The 21,536-nt window shown below is 48.2% G+C and overlaps 1 protein-coding gene across 5 annotated transcripts in view; it reads left to right on the plus strand.

Annotated features, from left to right (window-relative positions):
* The window catches only part of LOC147627343 (glycerol-3-phosphate acyltransferase 9-like), a 112,037-nt gene extending 91,737 nt beyond the window's left edge, over positions 1-20,300 (plus strand). For 2 of the 5 annotated variants that reach the window (XM_086815979.1, XM_086815980.1), the window contains exons 12-14: positions 18,992-19,111; positions 19,213-19,311; positions 19,766-20,300. In XM_086815979.1, coding sequence (XP_086672105.1) covers positions 18,992-19,111; positions 19,213-19,311; positions 19,766-19,814 — 268 coding nt within the window. In that variant the 3' untranslated portion in view covers positions 19,815-20,300. Of the gene's footprint in view, positions 1-18,991; positions 19,112-19,212; positions 19,312-19,765 lie in introns of those variants that run through there. The other 3 variants (XM_086815977.1, XM_086815981.1, XR_015268482.1) reach the window with 3 other exon arrangements.
* The last annotated feature ends 1,236 nt before the right edge of the window (positions 20,301-21,536 follow it).

Here is a 21,536-nt window from a genome sequence, read left to right on the forward strand (position 1 = left end):
CCCCCCCCCCCCCCCCCCCCCCCCCCCCGATCGTGGAAAGCATGTCAGTGCTCCTGAATCCTGCCACTGTCCCATCCCGTTATAAATAACGAGATGGTGTCGCGCTCCCAACTCAAGTAAGTGATGACCATATTTGGTGTTATCCGGCCCCATGTCCTCTGACACCTTGTAGGCTCCTGTGTCCTCCACCTCTAGTGTGTGCATCACCTCAGGGTGCTCGAAATCAAAAATGTCGCACTATCGGCTCTGTGTCCGTGCATTGAAGTCCCCCATAAGGAGGACTTCCCCCAGGTTGGAGTAGTGTATGATCTCATCTGAAAGGGCTGCATATGGTGACTCTCCCAATGGCCCTGTGTCCTCCTCCTCGCCTCTACTCTCATCCTCTGTTGATCCTCTAGGAGAGAAGTAGCATAGAGCAATGTATAACACCCTGTTTGCTGAGAGCTGCAGTCTAATCCACATGTATCTAGCCTCCTGGTCACGTGCTACCACCTGTAGGTGCTCCTGTAGCTCTCGCTTGAAGAGTACCGCTATGCCTCCACATCATCTCGATGTGCTCTGCCATGTGGTTCTCCTGTATGTAAACCCCCACTGATAGCCCTCTACTTTGGGTAGTCCCCTCTCTGGGCTCTGGTGCGTCTCTGTAAGTAGTATAATGTCCCGTCCCTCCATGACCTCCTCCATCCTCCCAGGATGTGTCCAAAGTGCTCCATTGTAGTTCCAAACTGCTATGTGTATCTGTGAATCTGGATCCTCCATAGCCGATGTCCCATAGGCCGTCTGGCACTAATCGGTGGCCTTGCCATCTCGATGATGACACGGCCATCGCGATAGAATGCTTCCTCTTTCCGGGCTTGTAGGACTCTCGGCATGCATGTTTTCTTGTGTTCTATCTGCATCCTTGTAAGGTCGTCGTCCAAATAGATGGGATCTCCCTGTAATCCTCGTAGACTCACCCTCTTTCTCATGAAGGTGACCCTCTCCGTCTCTCCTGCAAACTGTAGGATGAGGGCTCGCTCCATGCTTCGGTGAAGGGGAGAGGGTCCTCTTCCCTATAGCCAAGCTTCATGCATAGAAGCTGTCCATCTTTCTCGGGAGTGGAGTCGGGTGTCTCGGCTATACCTGTGACTCGAATGTTGAGGCGGCAGGCATGCCTCATCTTCTCCTCCTCAATGGTGGTGTGAATGATTTGGTGTTCTTCCCTTTGAGTCTCCTCCCTCACTTCTTTATGGATGTTCTTCTTCACCACCTCAACCCATCCTGACTGCTTGGCTTCGAGTTTTCCCTCCATGTCCTTTGTGATCTCCTTGGAGATCTCTTCTTTGATGGCCGTGAGAGTGTTGTCATTGATCTTGAGAGAGAGAGAAAGAAAAATATGTTAATGTCTTCAAAAGACCTCAAGGGCCTATGAGATGAAAAACTAAGACAATGAATCCATGAGAATCTTGAGTCATGGAAAAAACTGAAAAAAAGAAACTAGCTAACAGTGCTATGAGAGCTAGATGGCTGAATCCTGATACAATATGTTACTGTGGGGATGAATGGGAGATAGTATAGCAAGACTCAGCTAATGATGCCATCCTCCTCCAACACAGATCAGGGACGTAGTAATATCTTTTATGTGGGATGGAGCTCTCCATGTCATTGAAGAATGTCTTGAATCTGCAGCTAACGGGTAGAAGGTTGGGATGGTCAGACTTTTGGCCCTCAGAATGGATCTAGCCTCTCTTTGGTGACCCCTCAGCAGCATAGTTGCATCCAATACTCGTACTCTTCCTTTCGGTACTTTCAATACGTACCGTACTGGTGCCATGCTTTTCGTACCCGTACTTTAAAAAAGTATAAAGTGACTAGTTTCTAATAACTACTAGTGAATACATGGTATGTAGGCTGATGTTGAGGAGCTGGAGCATCGGAAATAGCAACATGCCGAGAAGAGCGACATAGTACATGATGAGCAGGAGGAGATATACAGGGAGCGCCATAGAAAGCTCGAGGGCATTGATAGACAAGTCACTCAAGCTCAGTCTCGAGCTCTCACGACCACTTCTCTCACTTCTTCAGCTCAGCAAAGTCATCCTAGCACCTCTAAAGGCACCAAGGTGTATACTCCTGGTACACATTTGAGAGGGAGAGATGCCAGAGCGACCGGTAGAGGCAATCCAAAGCACGAGATGCATGGAGCCACTATATGATTTTGATGCGAATCTCCTCACAGATGGAGACTCATCTTCAAGCTTGGATGATGATAAGTGAGTGGCGACTCATGAGACTTGATCCAGTGGCCTTGTGGCGACTAGTCGCTCTTACTAGTTAGTAGTTAGCATATCAATATTTATTTTAGTAGTGACCATTGACTAGTCACATATTCAACTTGTAGTTACTAGCTGTTTTTTTGCGCAATTTTGTGTAGCAGTGTTGCTAAATTATGAATGGTTTATAATATATATTTTTAATATATATACATTATGTCAAAAAAAGTGAACATACTTAAAGTACTTATCTCGATGCGTATTTTATATACTCGTACGCATACCGTACCATACCTAAAGTACTATGCTCGGCAAGTGTGCCGAAGGATCACTTGTTTGGGTGGCAACCTTTGAAATGGGTTGGTGTGCGCCAAAAAAGTCAGTAATGGAGGTTTGGGAAGGGTCCCTGGTCTAGAGGGCTCTGTCTCGGAGTGCTGCTTGAGCGTGATCTCTTTATGATGAAGAAGCTCCAATAAATACACGCCGAATCATATCTTATCTCCAACCATTTTTCATGTTGGTTCAGGACCCTGTCCAGCACCTCCGTTTGTTCGCCCAGTGCCTTCTTGGTGTTGTCCTCCACTGTCTTGATGTACTCTTCGAGCTCCTGTAGGTTCATTTTGGCTATTTCCCCCTAGTTGCTGCCTTGGGGGCCTGAGCAAGGATGGAGGGGCAAAGACCAGCGCCGCTGGGACAAGGGCATGCGCATAACGCGGACAGCAAAGACTAGCACAGCAGGCTGCATGGGCAGGGCAAAACAAGGCGGGGCCTGTGCGCGCAGGAGGCAGGCAGGGCAGGGCAGGGCGTCACGGGAAAAAGAGGGGAAGGGCAGAACAAGGGGGGGCCCTGTGCGTGCAGCAGGTCCCAGTAGGGCAGAGCATGTGGGAAGGCCAGGACAAGGCAGCTAGGGGGCTAGGGGCGAAGGCTTATGCCATGAGAGCATGTGCGAGCTGAGAGAGAGAGAGAGAGAAAGAAAGAAAGAAAGTTGTATTAACGTCTTCAAAAGGCCAAAATGACCTATGAGACCAAAAGGTTACATCATATCCATGAGGTACATAATCCTGGGTACAAAATAGTAATAACAAAAGATAGCTCTCATATCACCCTAATACATCCCTCATGGGCCGTTGTTACATGGTGCTCAAGGTGGTAAAACTAAGCTGGCGCGAGAAGGTCTTGCGATGATGGGAGATGATGGCCCGGATCTTCCTGTGGTGGCGTGGCCGTGGGCGAGGGCCATGGGATCTGGGGCATCGAGCTCTGCATAACTCAATGGCTGTGTCGAGTGTCACATCTCTCAGTCGAGCTCCTACACTAGCCTGTGGTCTGGGTATGATGGGTGGATTGGCCCTCGGAGTGCTGGTATGGAAGAAGTCAGTGAGAGCTCTCTGTGCTGGTCCTCGAGCAAGTACAGCCGATCTGGATCTCACCAAGGACTCCTTGTGTCTACGGAGCTCTAGAAGAAAAAGCGCCAGGCATCTCTGATCCGGGAAGTCCATGATCTTGGAAAGTGGTCCGAACCCAGCTCGAAAGAGGCAGTGGAACCTCCCCCGAATCTCATAGTACATGGGGCATCGGCATATGTAATGGTCCTGTGTCTCGGGCTTTGTGTGACAGAGCTGGCATATCCTGTCCTCCTGTGCGGCCGCCCTAGGCCCATATCTGGCAGTCTCCACTCTCAGTTGGTGGGACGAGGTGCGGATTTGGCCGATCGCACATCTCACCCCAACGGATACATGTAGCGTGGACGGATGATGAACCCATCCTCTGTCATGCATAGGAGGTGATCTCTGTAGAAGGCCATCTTTGTTCCCAATGGACGACTAGGTGAACTCCATGTCCTCTGAGTATCCAGTTTGACAATGTCCTTCTTCTTGATAACCCTATTCCGCTCTGTGCGGTTGAGAGCAAATGAGGAGGCCTCTATACTGTATTGGAAGGGGGGGAGTGCCTCCATCTGCATACCATGCATGCCAAACCAAGTGCCTACCTGTGCATACTAGCACTGTGTATATCCCTCAAGTGTCAACTGTCTCGAGGATTCCAGGGCTAGCAAGTGGAAGCTCCCATAGCCTATGCCAGTATGTCACTGTGTGGAATAGAGCCTATGTGACTATCGATGCAGCGCCCATCTTTGCCCGCACAATCTCATGTGGCACTGATGGTTTACTCCTAATCATGCATGAGATCATCGCCACTAGTAGGGGCCTCTCCATCGGCTTCCACCCATCATATACCTCCTCTGTATCTGTCTCGGCCGGCTCTCTCCTCTGTCTCCTCCTGTGGTATAAGCTAGGACTCCAGATGGGGGCACCATACAGTAGTGGAGAGAGAGAGAGAGAGAGAGAGAGAGTTATATTAACATCTTCAAAAGACCCAAAGGGTCTATGAGACCAAAATGATGTGTACGTGTAGTGTCCATGAATTCTTGTCATGGATGAAATAAGATAAAGCAACGGTAAACTAAAACTGAAAACTGAATGCTAAGATCTCAGACTCTGAGATTATACAAGATGAAAAATCTGGATCCTACTATGCCAGGTATAGGGTACAATAAGTGATGGGATATGGGAGAGCTGAATAAAAACAATCAATCAACCCTTTATGTCAGGCAAGGGCCCATCCAGATGCTGACATGGGCGTGAGTGGGGACCACAGGGTTGGGGGCACTGGGCTCTGCATAGCTCAATGGCTCTGTCTAGTGTTGGCCGAGCTCTTGCATCAGCCTGAAGGTCAGGTGGAGAGAGAGATGAAATGAAATGATATATTAACATCTCTAAGAGGCCATAATGGCCTATGAGACCAAAACTAAGAGTACATCTGAAGTTGGTGTCTCAACAAAGAGAACAACTAAATGAGACTAAAAAGTACAATAAACTAATTGTCCTACAGTTATAAGAACAGAACTGTAAGACTCTGAGATGATACTGAGTAGAAAATACTGCAAAATGTATATCAGGTAGATCCATGTATGCTGATCAATTGAAGTGTTGCCCTCTCCTTAGATCAAGTATCTCCACCATTGGGCTGTCTAGAATGGAGAGGTTGTAGAAGTGAGGTAAGCGCTCCGATGCCGAGCAATAATGGCTCTAATCTGGCGATGGTGAGGATGCCGTGGTGCCGACGAGCACGACATAAGATAACTGCGCTATCAGTGGTGACTCCCTGGGAGCGTGGTCGGTGCCGTGGGCTGGGTTGCTGGTGCTGGTGCTGGTGCTGGTGCCGGTGCCAAAGAAATCTGTCAGGGTCCTCTGTCTAGGTACATCATGGCTCGGCCTCCTGTCTGCCAAGAGGGTCTGTCCGTGTCTCCTGAGCTCAAGTAGAAACAATCCCAGGCATCTCTGATCCTCAAACTCTATGACCCTGCGTAACGGCCCAAAACCCTCTCGGAAGAGGCAGTGATATCTCCCTCGGATCTCATAATAGACTATACATCAGCAAATGTAGTGTTCCTCTGTCTCTACCTCCTCGTAGCATAGCTGACAAATGCGGTCATCCAAGATCTGATGCACATATCACCCTATCTCAATCCACAGCTGGTGTGATAAGGTTCGGATCTGTCCAATGGCACAACGTATCTCATGTGATAGGTGTACATCCATGTACGCCGGGTGGGTGATAAAATCATCTAGTGAGAGGTGTAGAAAATGGCTCTTGTAATGAGCCATTTTCATGCCTAAGGGCTCAAGGGGACTAGTCCATGTCCTCTCTGTGTCCACTTTGATGATATCGATCTTGATCACGCGGTTTTGCTCTGAGTGGGTGAGATCCAAAAATGGACAATCCAGACTGTACTGAAAGGGTGGTAGTGCCTCCATCCGCAAACCATGTAAGTCAAACCATGATCTCATGTGAGCATACCAGCAATGAGTATCTCCATCCTCTGCCAACTGTATGGATGAGGTCAATGCCAATCAGAACAACCCTCTGCTGAGGGAGCTCCCATAGCCGCTATAAAAAGGTAACTGCCTGGAATAGGGCCTCGGTTACTATTGGTGGGGCACCCAACTCAACCCGAACAATCTCATGTGGTACTTCTGATTTGCTCCGAATCATGTGCGAGCAATCATCATAATCAGTGGTCTCTCCATTTGCCTCCATCCCTCATCTGTCCCTCTCTGAGATCTATGATGTATACTAGGCCCCCAAATTGGAGCTCCGTACAAGAGGGTTGGTGTGACAAGCGTATCAAATAGCCACAATTTGGTGCGTGGCTCCTAAAACTGTATGTGTGCACACTGCCTCTCAAGTGCCCCCAAGGTTGCATGCCCTCGAGCTAATCTAGCTGCTGCTGCTGCCTCCTTCAGGGAGAAACGCGGTCCTCCGAAAGTAACTCCCAAGTAGACATATGACCTGACGTACTCTACCAGATTCCCTCGGAAATTGAATTGAGGCTCTAATCTCGTCTCCCATGCTTGTGTGGTGTTAAACACCATAACCTTGGTTTTCCCAAGGTTCATTGTCAGATCTCTATCCGCACAAAATGCTTGTAATGCATCCAGATGTCTCTGTAATCCCTCCGGAGAGTCTGAGATTAGAACAATATCATCAACATATAACAAGATGGGTATCAACACCCCTGCCAGGCATGCCCCTGGGCCTCCCAATCTGTCTACATAATCGGAGACCACATCAATGTACAGTCCAAAGAGGGTGGGTGATAGCGGGCATCCTTGCTTCACCCTATCATGCTGGTCACCATATCGGATAGTACAAAGCATATATCCCCCACTGCATATCCTCAGGTACCTCAATGTCATGCAATGTGTGCATAAGCCTAGCACGTGGTACGGTATCGAAGGCTTTGCGGAAGTCCACAAAGCAGCAATATATCCTTCTCTTATGTTCCCTTCCCTCTTCAATAAGTGCCCAAAGTGTCAATATGTGATCCAAGGTAGTAAATCCTCTCTTGAAGCCAGCCTATCCCTTTGCTCAATGACCATGCCTCTCTACCCAGCGGCTCAGCTCCGACTCCAATATAGAGCCATGTAGTTTAGCCAAGTAATGACCAATCATGATCGTCCTGTAGTTGCCTGGTACCATGGGGTCCCCACTCTTAAAGAGTGATACAATGATGTGCTCTGTCCAGCTTGTCGGGAAACCCTCACAAATTGCACAATTAAACACATGTACGATGAGCGGAGCCAACGTGTCTCGTGCATATGAGAAGTGCTCCCATCATGATCATGTAATCTTGGGGCCCTCAATAAGGTCCTGCACGTCACATCTCTCCAACTACCATCCATCCTGTACAGAAAAGAAGACCGGTACATCATCCTCCCTAGGCAAGGGGAGACCCATAACCTGAAGAGGAACCTCTCTCCTAGAAAAAACCCTAAACCAAGAATGATGACGGTCTTCCAAGAAAGATCCAGTAATCCAGTGGTTGGGAATGGCTGCGTCAATTTGTGCGATCCTCCGACTAGAGCCTCTCAAATGCTGCGTGAGATCCAATCTCTGAACCTCGGTGAGGCTCTGAAACCTCTTCCAAGCCAACACTGTGGGGCAAAGCGTCTCCCAGCCAGCCCAAAGAATATGCATAGCTGCCCCAAGAGGCCTACCATGCACATCTAAGATCAAATCATTCCACAGAATGGGTTGCCGGTTAACTTCCTCTGCTGAACGCGGGGGAATGTGTACCAAAAAACTCCTCATGCAGTCCCAGGCCCGTAGGAGGGACCTAACCAGGGGGGATGAAGGGGAGCGGTGAACTGCATCCGAAAAAATAAAGCGTGAGCTGAGAGTCCAGTCACCTCCGCGAACAGGGACACACTTCATGATATGCTGCATGAGAAAGTCCTTCCATGGCTCAGAGCCTGGAAGAAAGCCCCTAACAACCAGCTTACACAGCAAAGCCTTACATTGCACCTCAGGGTCAATGATATTCAATCCCCCTTCTTGCTTGGGCTTGATAATGGTTTCCCAAGCAACTCTAGCCCTGGTGTCTGCATTTCCATCAAGCCCGGACCAAAGAAAGCTCCGAATAAGGCGACGAAGCTGTCCAATGCAGCCCTTATGAAAAATCCAGCATGAAGCGATAAACCAAGTCGTGGCTAGCAAAACTTGGCTAACCACTAAAGCTCTAGAGGCCAAGTCGAGCTTCCTCCTACTCCAATGATGGAGTTTGCTTTTAATGCTTAAGAGCACACGAGCAAACTGTTGTGCACGGGAGATGTCAACGCCCACCTGACAACCAAGGTATCTAGTAGAGCATCCTCTCTCAATCCAAGTAAAACCAACATCTGTACCCCAATCTGCAAGAGGAGAATCACTGATCCAAAAACCAACTGACTTATGCCAATTGATAGTAGCTCCTGCTGCCAAACAAAAGGCCTCCAAGGCTGTCCGGAAAGCACATAATCAAGCATTTGAAGCCTCAAGGAACAATGCCGTATCATCTGCTAACTCAGAGTCCAAAAACTCTTCCTCCGTACATAAAGGCAGCCTGAGACCCACAACACCAGGGGCAGCCCGAAAAAACCTGCTGATAGCCTCAGCTACAATGAGGTACAGTAAAGGGGCGAGGGGACAGCGCTGTGCCTCAGTGAACGGGAAATCTAAAAACGCTCACCACGCCCCCCACAGGCTAAAACAGTGCTATGAGCCTCCCTGTATAGGCAAGACACACCTCTGATCCAATTTTGGGAAAACCCCATGTGTGCCATAGTGCCCTCCAAAAAATCCCAATCCATTCTGTCAAGCTTTTTCAAAATCAAGCAAAAGAATGGCAAGAGGCTGCTGACTAGCCTTTGCCCACTCGACAGCTTCCCAAAAAGAAAAGATGTTATCAAATATACTCCTTCCTTGGAGGAACCCATTCTGGGTATCATGGATAATCCTTTGGAGAATCGGCTGCAACCTTATACTCAAGGCTTTAGCTAAGATTCTATATGCAGATCCAAGGAGGGTGATGGGCCTCCATTGCTTGATGTCAGTCTCATCCCCACTCTTGGGGATAAGGTGAATCAGCCCCTTCGTGAGGTATGGAGGCATCATACCCGACAACCACATTTCCTGAAGGGCAACAGTGAAAGCATCTCCAATATGATCCCAAAAAAGAATAAAGAAGGCGGGAGAAAGACCATTCCCGGGGCATGAACCACTGGAAAGAGCATGCAGTGCGTGAAGGAATTCATCCTTCGAGAAAGGGGCATCCAAGGACGAACACATAGCATGTGTAATGAGCCTGGGCATGCGCTCCCAAACTTTCTGCCGTGCCACATCTCTCTGAGGGGAGGGCACCTCTGCAGTCAACAAAGACCGATAAAATTCTGAAGCAATATCCCTCACCTTATCAGGCTCAATGTGAACCTCACCCTCCGAATCCTGCAAGTACCTCACAGAGTCCTTGCTATGGGAAGGCCTGTGTGCTGAAAAAAACTCTTTGTTGCATCTGCCACCCATCTGAGTCCAAAAGGCCTGGTTCGCATGAAAGGCGAACTCAGCCCTCTTGTCCATGGCCAACTGTAGCTCTGCTCTAACTGTGGTCAAGAGGTGTGTAATCCAAGTCGCATGTGGATGCTTTTCATGTTCCATCTGAAGAGCAGCAATTCTGCCGTGCCACATCTCTTTGAGGGTGAACCTCACCCTCTAAATCCTGCAAGTACCTCACAGAGTCCCTGCTATGGGAAGGCCTGTGTGCTGAAAAAAACTCTTTGTTGCATCTGCCACCTATCTGAGTCCAAAAGGCCTAGTTCGGATGAAAGGCGAACTCAGCCCTCCTGTCCATGGCCAACTGCAGCTCTGCTCTAACTGTGGTCAAGAGGTCTGTAATCCAAGTCGCATGTGGATGCTTTTCATGTTCCCTCTGAAGAGCAGCAATCCTCCTCTTGCTTCTTAGACAAGGCAATGCTATGATAATGATGGCTGGTCCTCTCAAGAGCTAGCGCAATATTATGACGAGGATCAGGACCGTCACAAGATCTCCATCTCTCTCTGATCTCAAGGGAAATGTCAGCATCTAGATAAAGAGAGTCAGGGATACGGATACGGGGAGAGGCCGAGTGAGCCCCAGGCTCCCTGAGAGACAAAACGACGGGGCAATGATCGGATTTGGTGGTGCCAGGCATAATAGCAATGGTGCCTCCTCTGTCTAAGGACCAATCATCCACATAAAACCTGTCCAGACGTGCAAAGATGCTCTCATCCCCGCTCTTGCGGTTATGCCAAGAGAAAGATAAGGAATTCGGCCTTCTCTGGAAGTCATCCTCAATCCAGCAATCTCTGCCAAAAAAGGAAAGCGTGAACCTCTCCCATGAGGCTCGCTCCAAAGGGTGCAAACCCCCTTTGCGTCCACCCTTCTTGTCAAAAGGTTGCTCAACCATATTAAAATCTCCTCCCACTATCCAATGATCAACCTGGGGAATGACATTTGTAACGGTGACCCAAAAGGCCACCCTTTCACCTCTCACGTCAGGTGCATAGATATTCAAAATTTCCAATTTCTGACCCTCATGCATGATCAATATCCACTGTGCTCTAGCAGGTATGATAACACCGTGCCCAATAACATGAGGTATAATAGATGCTGCCACTGAAATACAAACATCCTCTCTAGTCCCAACTGCCGAGGACCAGAAGGTGTGGCCAGAAAGCATCTTACTAGTTTTGCCACATTGAGATCTATCCAATTTGTGTTCCTGCAACAAAAGCACATCCATAGACCCTCCTGTAACAGTAGGGTGAAGCTGGTCCTTCAAAAGGTGCTCTACCACGGGTGGGAAGCCCTCCAAGGCGCTGAACATTCCATGAGACGATTCTCATGGAAGAGAAGAGGGTTTAACCCCCGATCTAAGAAGACAATGGGCAGCCTGAGGACGCCTCTCATAATGCTAGAGGACGGGAAAATCCACAGGGCAAAGTCCACTGACATGCCCTTGTCCGAGGGCCTGCACCGTGGCTGCGTATGTACGAGAAACCTGTTCGCCCTGCGGGGCATCAAGGGCAATGGCATCATGTTGAAAATCCTGCAATACATGATCCCCACTGTGCTAAACATCCTGCATATCGCCCCCTCCAAGTAGAGAGGACTCCACAAAGTCATCCTGATGTGAGATATCATCTCTCTGCAAAGATGCATCAGCTGACACATCCCTCTGACCAGAAACATCATCTATCTGTACATGAACCGAGGAAGCCTACCCATCAATCGCACCAGGGGGGCGGGCGTGAGAGACAGCTCACCACACCTAGCGGATTGAAGGACGAGAAGGAACCAAGGGAGGTGGCGCTTGAGAGGCCCGCCTACGAGGCCTCCTACGACCTCGACCCTGAGGACAATCTCAAGCAAAGTGACCTTGTTGGTGACAAACCCGGCACTGATCGGGTTTACCTGTAATCTCCATACGTTGCTTTAAAGGGCCACAAGGGCCCGGAAGCAAAACATAGTCCTCAAAGAGCTCAATGTCACGGGCAAGAACCATGACCTTGGGGACAGCATCCGCCGAGGCAGTGACCACCTAGGCAGAAGATGTCGGCAAGGCGTGAAGGGGGGGCACTTGAAGAACAAGCCCAAAGGTCGACCCGATGGCCTCTAACATAGGCCAATATGCGCGCGGAAGACCTGGAAATCTGAGAGTAATCGGGAAGCAGTTCTGGTCTTCCTCGACAGGGTCAAAAGAGCTGGAGTAGGGAAGAAAAAATATCTTCCTCGGGCCCAATGGCAAAGGACTACCCTTCAAAACATCTAAGGGTGCGTCCTCAGAATCAAAATCCACTTGGAAGAAACCTCTTCCAAGCAACGTGACATCTCGAAAGTGTAGAGCGAGGTTGGAGGGCAGAGCCGCCAGGACCCAATCCCGAGCCTGGAGACGGGACGGGTGAGATCCAAAGATTCTGGCAATGAGGGTCGTTTTGGAGTCTTTCTCTATTTCGACGTAGAGGACCGCGAGCTCGGCTTCGGAGAAAACAATGGTTCGCCCGGCCGAGGGAGAATGATTAGCCATGATGCTAATCGAAGAAAAAGGCCGACTTGAACCCGGATGAGGAGCACTCCGAACCAAGGGGAAGAGGGAGGCGTTGAGGCGGAGGAAAGGAAAGGAGGGTGGAAAAGGAAACAGCAAAAAGAAAAAGGGAAGCAAGGGGAGAGGCTGATATTTTAAAGGCGAAGAGGGGCGGGGGAGGGGCAGCACAACAGCGCTGCGCTGAGGAAGGATGGGAGGCGATTAGAGGAGGGGAAGCGAAATGGCGCAACAAAGGAAAAAACGAGGAAGGAAGGGGCAGCGATGAGGGAGGGAAGCAAAGGTAGTGGAGGAAGGAGGGGCGCAGCAATGGAGGAAGGAGGGGCGCAGATCGGGGAGCTCAGGAAAAACGAGGAAGGAGGAGGGGGCAGCGATGAGGGAGGGAAGCGAAGGCAGAGGCGGAAGGGAACGATTCAGGCGATGGAGGAAGGAGGGGCGCAGTTCGGGGAGCTCGCGGTTTCCTTGACCATTCATGTCGTCTTGACCGTAGCAACAAGTTTTAACCGATAGCCTCTTGAGTATTATACAGCTCTGTCTACTCTGTGCATGTGTGTCTACTCTGTGCATGTACGTGCATTAAAGTCTCCCAATAGTAATATGTCTCCCATGCTGGCAAACCTCATGATATCATCATATAGTGCTATATAGGGCGTCTCTCCTGATGGTGCAAACTTGGAGTGGGCTGGGGGGATGTAGCATACCGCCACATATAGCTCGCGGAGCCCCTCTCTGCATATTCGGACCCACATGTACCTCGCATCTACATCTCTATGTACCACATGTATTTTGTCACGAAGCTCCTCCCTGTAAAGTATTGCCAGTCCTCCAGATCCTCTGGTACCTCCCACTGTGCGTGGCTGAGGGCGGAAAACTGATTCCCATCTATAACCCTGTACGTCTCAGGGAGCCTTTTGTTTGTGCATTGATGGGTCTCCGTATACATAGCATTATCACTGTGTCTGAAAGTATCCTCAAAGTATCTTGCATCTGTTCTAAGGGCTCCGTTGCAATTCCACACCGTGAATCGCAAGGTCTCATATGCCGCGCACCATCAAGCGGGCCTCCTCTCCGTAATGATGACTCGGCCATCTCTGTATACCGCCCATTTCTCCTCTTTCCTTGCCTCAAGCACACACGGCATGTGTTCCTTCCGGTGTGCTTTCTGTGCCGGTGTAAGGTCCTCATCCAAATAAATATTTTCCCCCTTAAGGGCCATCCTTTGGGAGAGGAAGGCCTTCTTCTTCTCCAAGTCACCGAACCTGATGATCAATATCTTCGCCTTGGTTTCATCTCTGCCTACTCGCCATGCTCCGGTAGTGGGTACATCAGTGGCTCCAATTTTTGTTGCAAGAGCTTTGCATCCTCTTGGGGATTTCCCTTATCTTCCTACCCAACTACACGTACATATAAGGCACGTGCCCGTCTCTTGGCTTCCTCTTCCAATGTAGCATTCATCACCTCTACTTATTGACTGGTGTATCCTTCTGTTTTTTTACTACTTCAATCCATGGGTTGACTTCCTCAATTTGTTTCTTTGTGGCACTGGCAATTTCACCCATGAATGCATTTCCTTCTCACCTGTAGCCACTTTTGCCTTACATGATTCCAAAGTGTTTTGCATTTCTGTGATGTCTTTTTCGCGGTCAGCCATACATGTCTTCAAAGTGCCTTTGTACGATGCAACTGTTATGCCAATCTCTCGGAGCATGTCATCCTTCCATTTCTGCATCTCTTTTTTCATTTCCGTCTGCATCAAGGCTTGGGCTAATTCCACCTCAACGGGTACTTGGGCTTGCATTTCTCCCTTCAATTGGACATATATCTCTTCCTTCAGCGTTTCGTATATCACTTTCCTTTGGGCATGCATCTGCTCGGTCCATTCCTTTTCAAGCTCCTGTCGCATGGTGTTCATCTCTGTCCTTATGTGAAGCTGTTGTATCTTCTCATAAAGGGCCTCATCTCGTCGGGCCATCTTCGTAATCCTTCGTGAGCCAGGGGACATGATTCCTTCCCTCAGTCTTGTGCGGTAGGCATTTGGTGCCTTCGTGGGGGTGTGAAAGGTTGTCTCACCATCTTGTTCCGTCTCCAGGGGTTGAGACATGTTTTCCCCTACTACTTGCTTCCTTGGGGACCTAAGCAAGGATGGATGGGAAAAGGGAGGGTGACTTGCGCGCAGGGCAACGAGGTAGCCTACAGCGGCGGGCAGAGCAGAGCAGAGCAGTGAGATGGCCTGTGCGTGGGAAAAGGGAGGGCGACCTGCACACAGGGCAGCGAGGCAGCCTACAACGGCGGGCAGAGTAGAGCAGTGAGGTGGCTTGTACGTGGGAAAAGTGAGGGCGACCTACAGAGGCGCGCAAGGAGGCGTGGAGGTGGGTGCGCATAGAGTAGAGGCATGATGTGTGAAAGCAGGATAGGATTGAAGAACCATGGAAAACTCTAAGAGAGAGAGAGAGAGAAAGAGAGAGATGAAATGAAATGATATATTAACGTCTCTAAGAGGCCATAATGGCCTATGAGTCCAAAACTGAGAGTACATCTAAAGTTGGTGTCTCATCAAAGAGAACAACCAAACGAAACTGAAAAGTACAATAAACTGTCTTACAGTTATAAGAACTGTAACTAAGACTCCTAGATGATACTGAGTAGGTAAGTAAGACTCCTAGATGATACCGAGTAGAAAATACTAGAAAATGTATATCAACTAGATCCATGTATGCTGATCAGTTGAAGTGATGCCCTCTCCTCAGATCAAATATCTTCGCCATGGGGCTGTCTAGAATGGAGAGCTCGTAGAAGCGAGGTAGGCACCTCCGATGCCGAGCAATAATGGCTCTAATCTGGCGATGATGAGGATGCCGTGGTTGGGATCCTGGTGGGCGTGGCCGATGAGCACGACATAAGACGACTGCTCTATCAGTGGTGACTCCCTGGGAGCGTGGCTGGTGCCGTGATGGCCCGATGGAGGAGGTATCAAGAGGTGTGTGGGCTAGGCTACTCGTGCTAGTGCCGAAGAAATCTGTCAAGATCCTCTATCTAGGTACATCGTGGCTCGGTCTTCTGTCTGCCAAGAGGGTCTCTCTGTGTCTCCTGAGCTCAAGTAGGAACAATCCCAAGCATCTGTGATCCTCAAACTCCATGACCCTGCGTTAACGGCCCAAAACCCTCTCGGAAGAGGCAGTGATATCTCCCTCGGATGTCATAATAGACTGTACATCGGCAAATGTAGTGCTCCTCTATCTCTGCCTCCTGGTAGCATAGCTGACAAATGTGGTCATCCGAGATTTGATGCACGTATCGTCCTGTCTCAATCTGCAGTTGGTGTGATGAGGTCCGGATTTGTCCAATGGCACAACGTATCCCATGTGATAGGTGTACATCCATGTACGCCGGGCGGGTGATAAAATCATATGGTGAGGTGCAGAAAATGGCCCTTGTAATGAGCCATTTTCGTGCCTAAGGGCTCAAGCCTCAAGGAGCCTAGTCCATGTCCTCTCTGTGTCCACTCTGACGATATCCATCCTAATCACGCGGTTCTGCTCTGAGCGGGTGAGATCCAAAAACGGACAATCTAGGCTGTACTGATGAAAGGGTGGTAGTGTCTCTATCCACAAACCATGTAGGTCAAACTATGATCTCATCTGAGCATACCAGCAATGAGTATCTCCATCCTTTGCCAACTATATGGATGAGATCAATGCCAATCGGGAGTACCTTTGCTGAGGAAGTTCCCATAGCCACTATAAAAAGGTAACTGCTTGAAATAGGGCCCGTCACTATTGGTGCGGCACCCAGCTCTACCCGAACAATCTCATGTGGTACCGATGATTTGCTCCGAATTATGTGGGCAATCATCATAATCAGTGGTCTCTCTATATGCCTCCATCTCCCTCTAAGATCTATGTTGGGCCCCCAAATTGGAGCTCCGTACAGGAAGGTCAGTGTGACAAGTGTATCGAATAGCCACAATTTGGTGTGCGGCTCCTGAAACTGTATGTGCGCACATTGCCTCTCAAGTGCCCCCAAGTGCCCTCGAGCTAATCTAGCTAGCTGTTGTTGCCTCCTTCAGGGAGAAACCCAGTCCTGTGAAAGTAACTCCCAAGTAGACGTATGACCTGACGTACTCAACCGGCTCCCCTTGGAAAGTGAACTGAGGCTGTGATCTCGTCACCCATGCTTGTGTGGTGTTAAACACCGTAACCTTGGTTTTTCCAAGGTTCAGTGTCAGATCTCTATCCGCACAAAATGCTTGTAATGCATCTAGATGTCTCTATAATCCCTCCGGAGAGTCTGAGATTAGAACAATATCATCAACATATAACAAGATGGGTATCAACACCCCTACCAGGCATGCCCCTGGGCCTCCCAATCTGTCTACATAAGCGGAGACCACATCAATGTACAGTCCAAAGAGGGTGGGTGATAGCGGGCATCCTTGCTTCACCCTATTGTACTAGTCACCATATCAGATAGTCCACCTGGAGCTCGGACTCTACCTGTTACAGACTCATACAAAGCATATATCCCCCACTGCATATCCTCAGTTACCTCAATGTCATGCAATGTGTGCATAAGCCTGGCATGTGGTACGGTATCGAAGGCTTTGCGGAAGTCCACAAAGCAGCAATATATCCTTCTCTTATGTGCCCTTCCCTCTTCAATAAGTGCCCAAAGTGTCAATATGTGATCCAAGGTAGTAAATCCTCTCTTGAAGCCGGCCTGTCCCTTTGCTCAATGACCATGCCTCTCTACCCACCAACGGCTCAGCTCCAACTCCAATATAGAGCCATATAGTTTAGCCAAGTAATGACCAATCATGATCGTCTTGTAGTTGCTTGGTACCATGGGGTCCCCACTCTTAAAGAGTGGTACAATGATATGCTTTGTCCAGCTTGCCAGGAAACCCTCACAAATGGCACGATTAAACACATGTACCATCAGCGGAGCCAAAGTATCGTGCGCACATGAGAAGTGCTCTCCAACTAGCCCATCATGATCTTGTGCCTTTCCATTCTGTAACTTGTCTATCGCATCTAGCAGCATCCGCATAGTAAAAAAGGTGCTGCTAGCCAGTCTAGCGCTCTCGGTGGAGGGGGGTGGGAGGTTGTCCTGGTGCATCATATAGCTCTCTAGCATAAGCATGCCATGCCTCAGGTGCAGTAATCGGAGTACCAGGCTCTCTCCCCTGAAACATCTTCCATGCCCTCTTGCTGTCCTTCCCCAGGAAGAGTTGGTAGATCTCCTCCTCTAACTTAGCGAGGTAGGCTTGTTTCTTCCTCTGCACAAGGTGCCGAAAGATCATCCTGGCCTGTCTATGTATGTGAGTCCCAATGGCAATCTCACACTGTAGCTATGCCCGTGTCTCACGACATTCATCATCATACCAACTGTTGTGTGGGGGAGTGCTGCGGGTGGGAGGTGGAAGGGATCATAGTGCAGGGAAACGCATATGAGGCGGATGCATGTAGTACACCTGCCAATCCTCTCGTAATCTCATCCAAAGGGCTATGCGAGTCTAAAGCAAACAAGCCATTAGATACTGCATCTTGGTAAACCCAAGCTGTCTCACATGTAAACTGATATCTCGGGTACCTAGGTACATGAGTGGCTGGCTCATCTCTCGGGGATCTACCTACTAGTGTGAAACTCCGGAATGCATGATCGGCTGCTATGCCAATGGGCCGATTGGAAATCGTGAAACCCCGCACATCAGGTATCAATATAGGAGATAGTCCACTCTGCTCGCTCCCCCTTTAGAGTTCCAGTGTGTGAGAGCATTTGATCCCTGCCATCTCGATAGGCCATTGTATATGACCGACCCATGTGCACTCCCGAGTCTGAGAAAATGCCTGCCATAATCTGTAATCTCCCCCTCATCCTGTGCTGATCTCGGCAACCCTACATCCTCTGTCGTGATCTGCTGGTACATAGCCTCGTGAGTATCATACAGCTCTGTCTACTGTGTGCCTGTACGTGCATTAAAGTCTCCCAATGGTAATATGTCTCCCATGCTGGCAAACCTCATGATATCATCATATAGTGGCGTATAGGGCGACTCTCCTGATGGTGCAAACCTGGAGTGGGTTGGAGAGAGAGAGAGGTTAAACATCTACTAAAGACCCAATGGGCCTATCCAAGATGGTCCTATCCTAAATGAAGCCTATCGTGAGCGACTAGAGCACCGCTTGACCTCGCCATCGCCAGCCTAGATGCCCTTTGCCTCGAGCTATTCAGTGTGACACTTAGTGATAGTGATCTGACCATCTCTGTACACCACCCACTTGCCTGCTTTGTGGGCCTCATGAACTATCACAGCTTCCTCCATGTGCCACTTGAGCCGGGGTGAGATCATCCCCTATGTAAACTTGTGTGCCCTTGAGGGCAGCCCGCCTATCCATGAAGGTCTGTTTCCTAGTGACATTGGGGAAACTGATGATAAGGGACCGTTCTCGTGTCATGTCCTCTCCATGTATCTGTGAAGGGGACGAGGGTCCCGTCTATGCCCACCATTTGGTAGAGTGCCAAAGCATCTGCCTTAGGGAAGTTCCCACCTGTAGCCTGCGTACCCGCACATGAAGGGACTGTGCTTTCTTGCATTTTTCCTCCTCTAGGTTCTCTTGTATAATTCTTTGCGGGGGTTGTGTCTCTTCACTACCTCCACCCAGTCTTTTTTAGAATGTGATAATGACACATAATGCAACATTGTTTATATTCCGTTGTCTTCATTTTTTCTTAATGGATGTATTTTGAAGATTAAGGCGTTTCTTTTGGTTTCTGATATAGGCAGTCTTTTACAATGCATTTGATGCAATTGATGGCTTCGTGGGCAGTAGTATGTGATGTTTGGTATCTGGAGCCACAAACATTGCAGCCATCAGAGACACCTATAGAATTCGCAGAGAGGTGATAGAGCTCCAAAATTTTTAATTTGAAATTCTGCATTTCCTTATTCTTGCAGTAGTCTCCCTTGAATTTATGACCTTCGATATAAAAAAAAATTACAGAGTTCGTGACATGATTGCCAAAAGAGCTGGAATCAAGAAGGTTGCTTGGGATGGCTACTTGAAGTATTATAGGCCAAGCCCCAAGCTCACTGAGAAAAGGTAAGATTGGTCACTTAAAGTATTATATCCAGAACTCATTTTAGCTGTTCCTGTTTCCGTTTCGGTGTGTCCTCAGTTTGTCTTTCCCCATTTCAGGCATTTCCCCTAACAGCATCTGCCGTTTTTGCATCCAATGTTTTAAGTTCAGTTCAGGTCAAGTAGCTTGTTTCTAGGCTTCTATCTTTCCTCCCCTCTCCTCTCCTTTCTTTTCCTTTCTACTCACACTTTTTCTTTCCTCTTCATTCCTTCCCATTCTCTCCTTCCATCTCTCTTCCTTGCATCATCCTTGCAGATGTGGCATTGTCCCATTTCAGTCCTCTGCAGAAGTGCTGTTTCCATTTCCCCATTTGTATTTTCTCATCTGTCTTTCAATGAAAGAAGCCTTTTGTATATGTGATTAGTCTCCGAGTACCAACTGGAAGTGTGATATTCTAACATGCGAATTGGATTGCAGGCAACAAAAATTTGCCGAGTCATTCCTACCACACTTGGGTGAGAGTTGAGTGATCTCTATGTAAGTGGTCCTCAATGTTAAAACTCTGATTACAAGTACCGATGGTTTATCACTCTCACTAAATGCTGATGTGGTTGGATAAATTTGTGCAAATACCCGTTTATGTCAGCAACAATAACATCAATTTTCACATCTCATGGTGTGTTTTATGCTTATCGTGGGTGAGAGTTTTGGGAGGTCAGTTTTGGGCAGCTGGAAGTCAAGCAAAGGCTATTTTAAGGGTGTGTATGGAGTGATCAAATATACATTTTTACGCAAACCATCAGTATCTAGTTGTACCTGAAAGACTCAAATGCTAGCACACTTTCATGGAGGCACAGATAGAATATGAAGTTTCATGGAAAAGAGAGAGAATGTATGAAATGTGAAGGTGTGAGAGGTCACTCAAAGTCTTGTGAAGCACGAAGGAGACAATTTTCCTAAACTTGAATGTAAAAATAGAACAAAATGCCATTGTTCCCAGCATCTCAATTATGTTTTTATTTGGTTTACCCTAGTATCGTCCTAGAAAGTGTTTATAATTGTTAACTCAAGTTGAACTCTCTGACTTAATTACCAATTACCGATCTAAATGCATGGTGCATGATAAGGAACCTGCTCTAAAACTCTGCTCATCAAATGGGCCCTCCTAACCCTCTGTCATGACTGACATAGAAAGAAATGGATTTTTGATGCATACACATTTGTTCTTTTTTTTTTTCTGGGAATGAGATTTTTGTATTAGTTAGAAACAGCAGCCATAGGCTCCTCATAAGAGGCAAAAGAAAACTGGGAGGGTGGTTCCATGGCTGGCTGCTCTCTGTTTAAAACCATCCTAAGGAGGATCAAACACTAGCTCCATTGCATAGTTGAATAGAAATGAAGAAGATGAAGTTAAGCTACTAATCAAGAAGTAATTAGCATAATGATGAGCATAATGACAACATAAGTGAGGGGCAATAAAATGTGTTGATTTCAATAGATGAGAGCCTCTTTATATAGGCTGAAGTACATGAGGATTAAGCTCAAGATTAGGTGTTAATCATCATCTAAATCATCTCCACCTTCCCTCCTAGATTCAAGCACCTAAAAGTGACCACCAACCCTAGAATCTTGCTAATCACACCAATGCTACCTAATCAAGGGATCACGACCCCTTTGGCTGATGTTGAGCTCCTAAATGACTCTTTTACATCATGGTAAGGTTGCATAATAACCTTTGTATCCATTTGCCCATAATCTATGACTTTAGTGCATAGTGCTAGTTACAAGGTATGTGCCCTACACATCATTTTAGTGAAGGTGTTTGCCATATTTTTTAACACCTCTCCTCAAACACTGAATCCACTCAATGATGCAGTTGGTCATGCTGACTCTCATGAGCCTAATTAACCACCCAATGCTCAGTGATAGCATGCATGAGCGTGGTCTGACTAGCAATGCCATACATAGGTTATGCCAATGTGAACTCAGAGGCTTTAGTCATGCGTACAAAAGAGGTATGGGACAACTTTAGAAGAGTGTGACAAGACGTGGCTACATGTATGAGTGAAGAGGACACCCATGTGTATAGGGCATGCCCTTGCTTTTAGCACTTTAGAATAAATGATTTGATCTAATCATAGATAGGGCCTCATGATGGTGGCCCTTGTCTTCATCTTTTTCTTCTTCTTGGTCTTCTTCCTGCTGCACTTCTTCCATGATGTAGACTCGTTGCATCTTCTTCTTGGCA

The sequence above is a fragment of the Cibotium barometz genome, chromosome 21 (assembly GCF_041138505.1).
Source record: "Cibotium barometz isolate CiBa-2024 chromosome 21, ASM4113850v1, whole genome shotgun sequence".
NCBI lineage: Eukaryota > Viridiplantae > Streptophyta > Polypodiopsida > Cyatheales > Cibotiaceae > Cibotium > Cibotium barometz.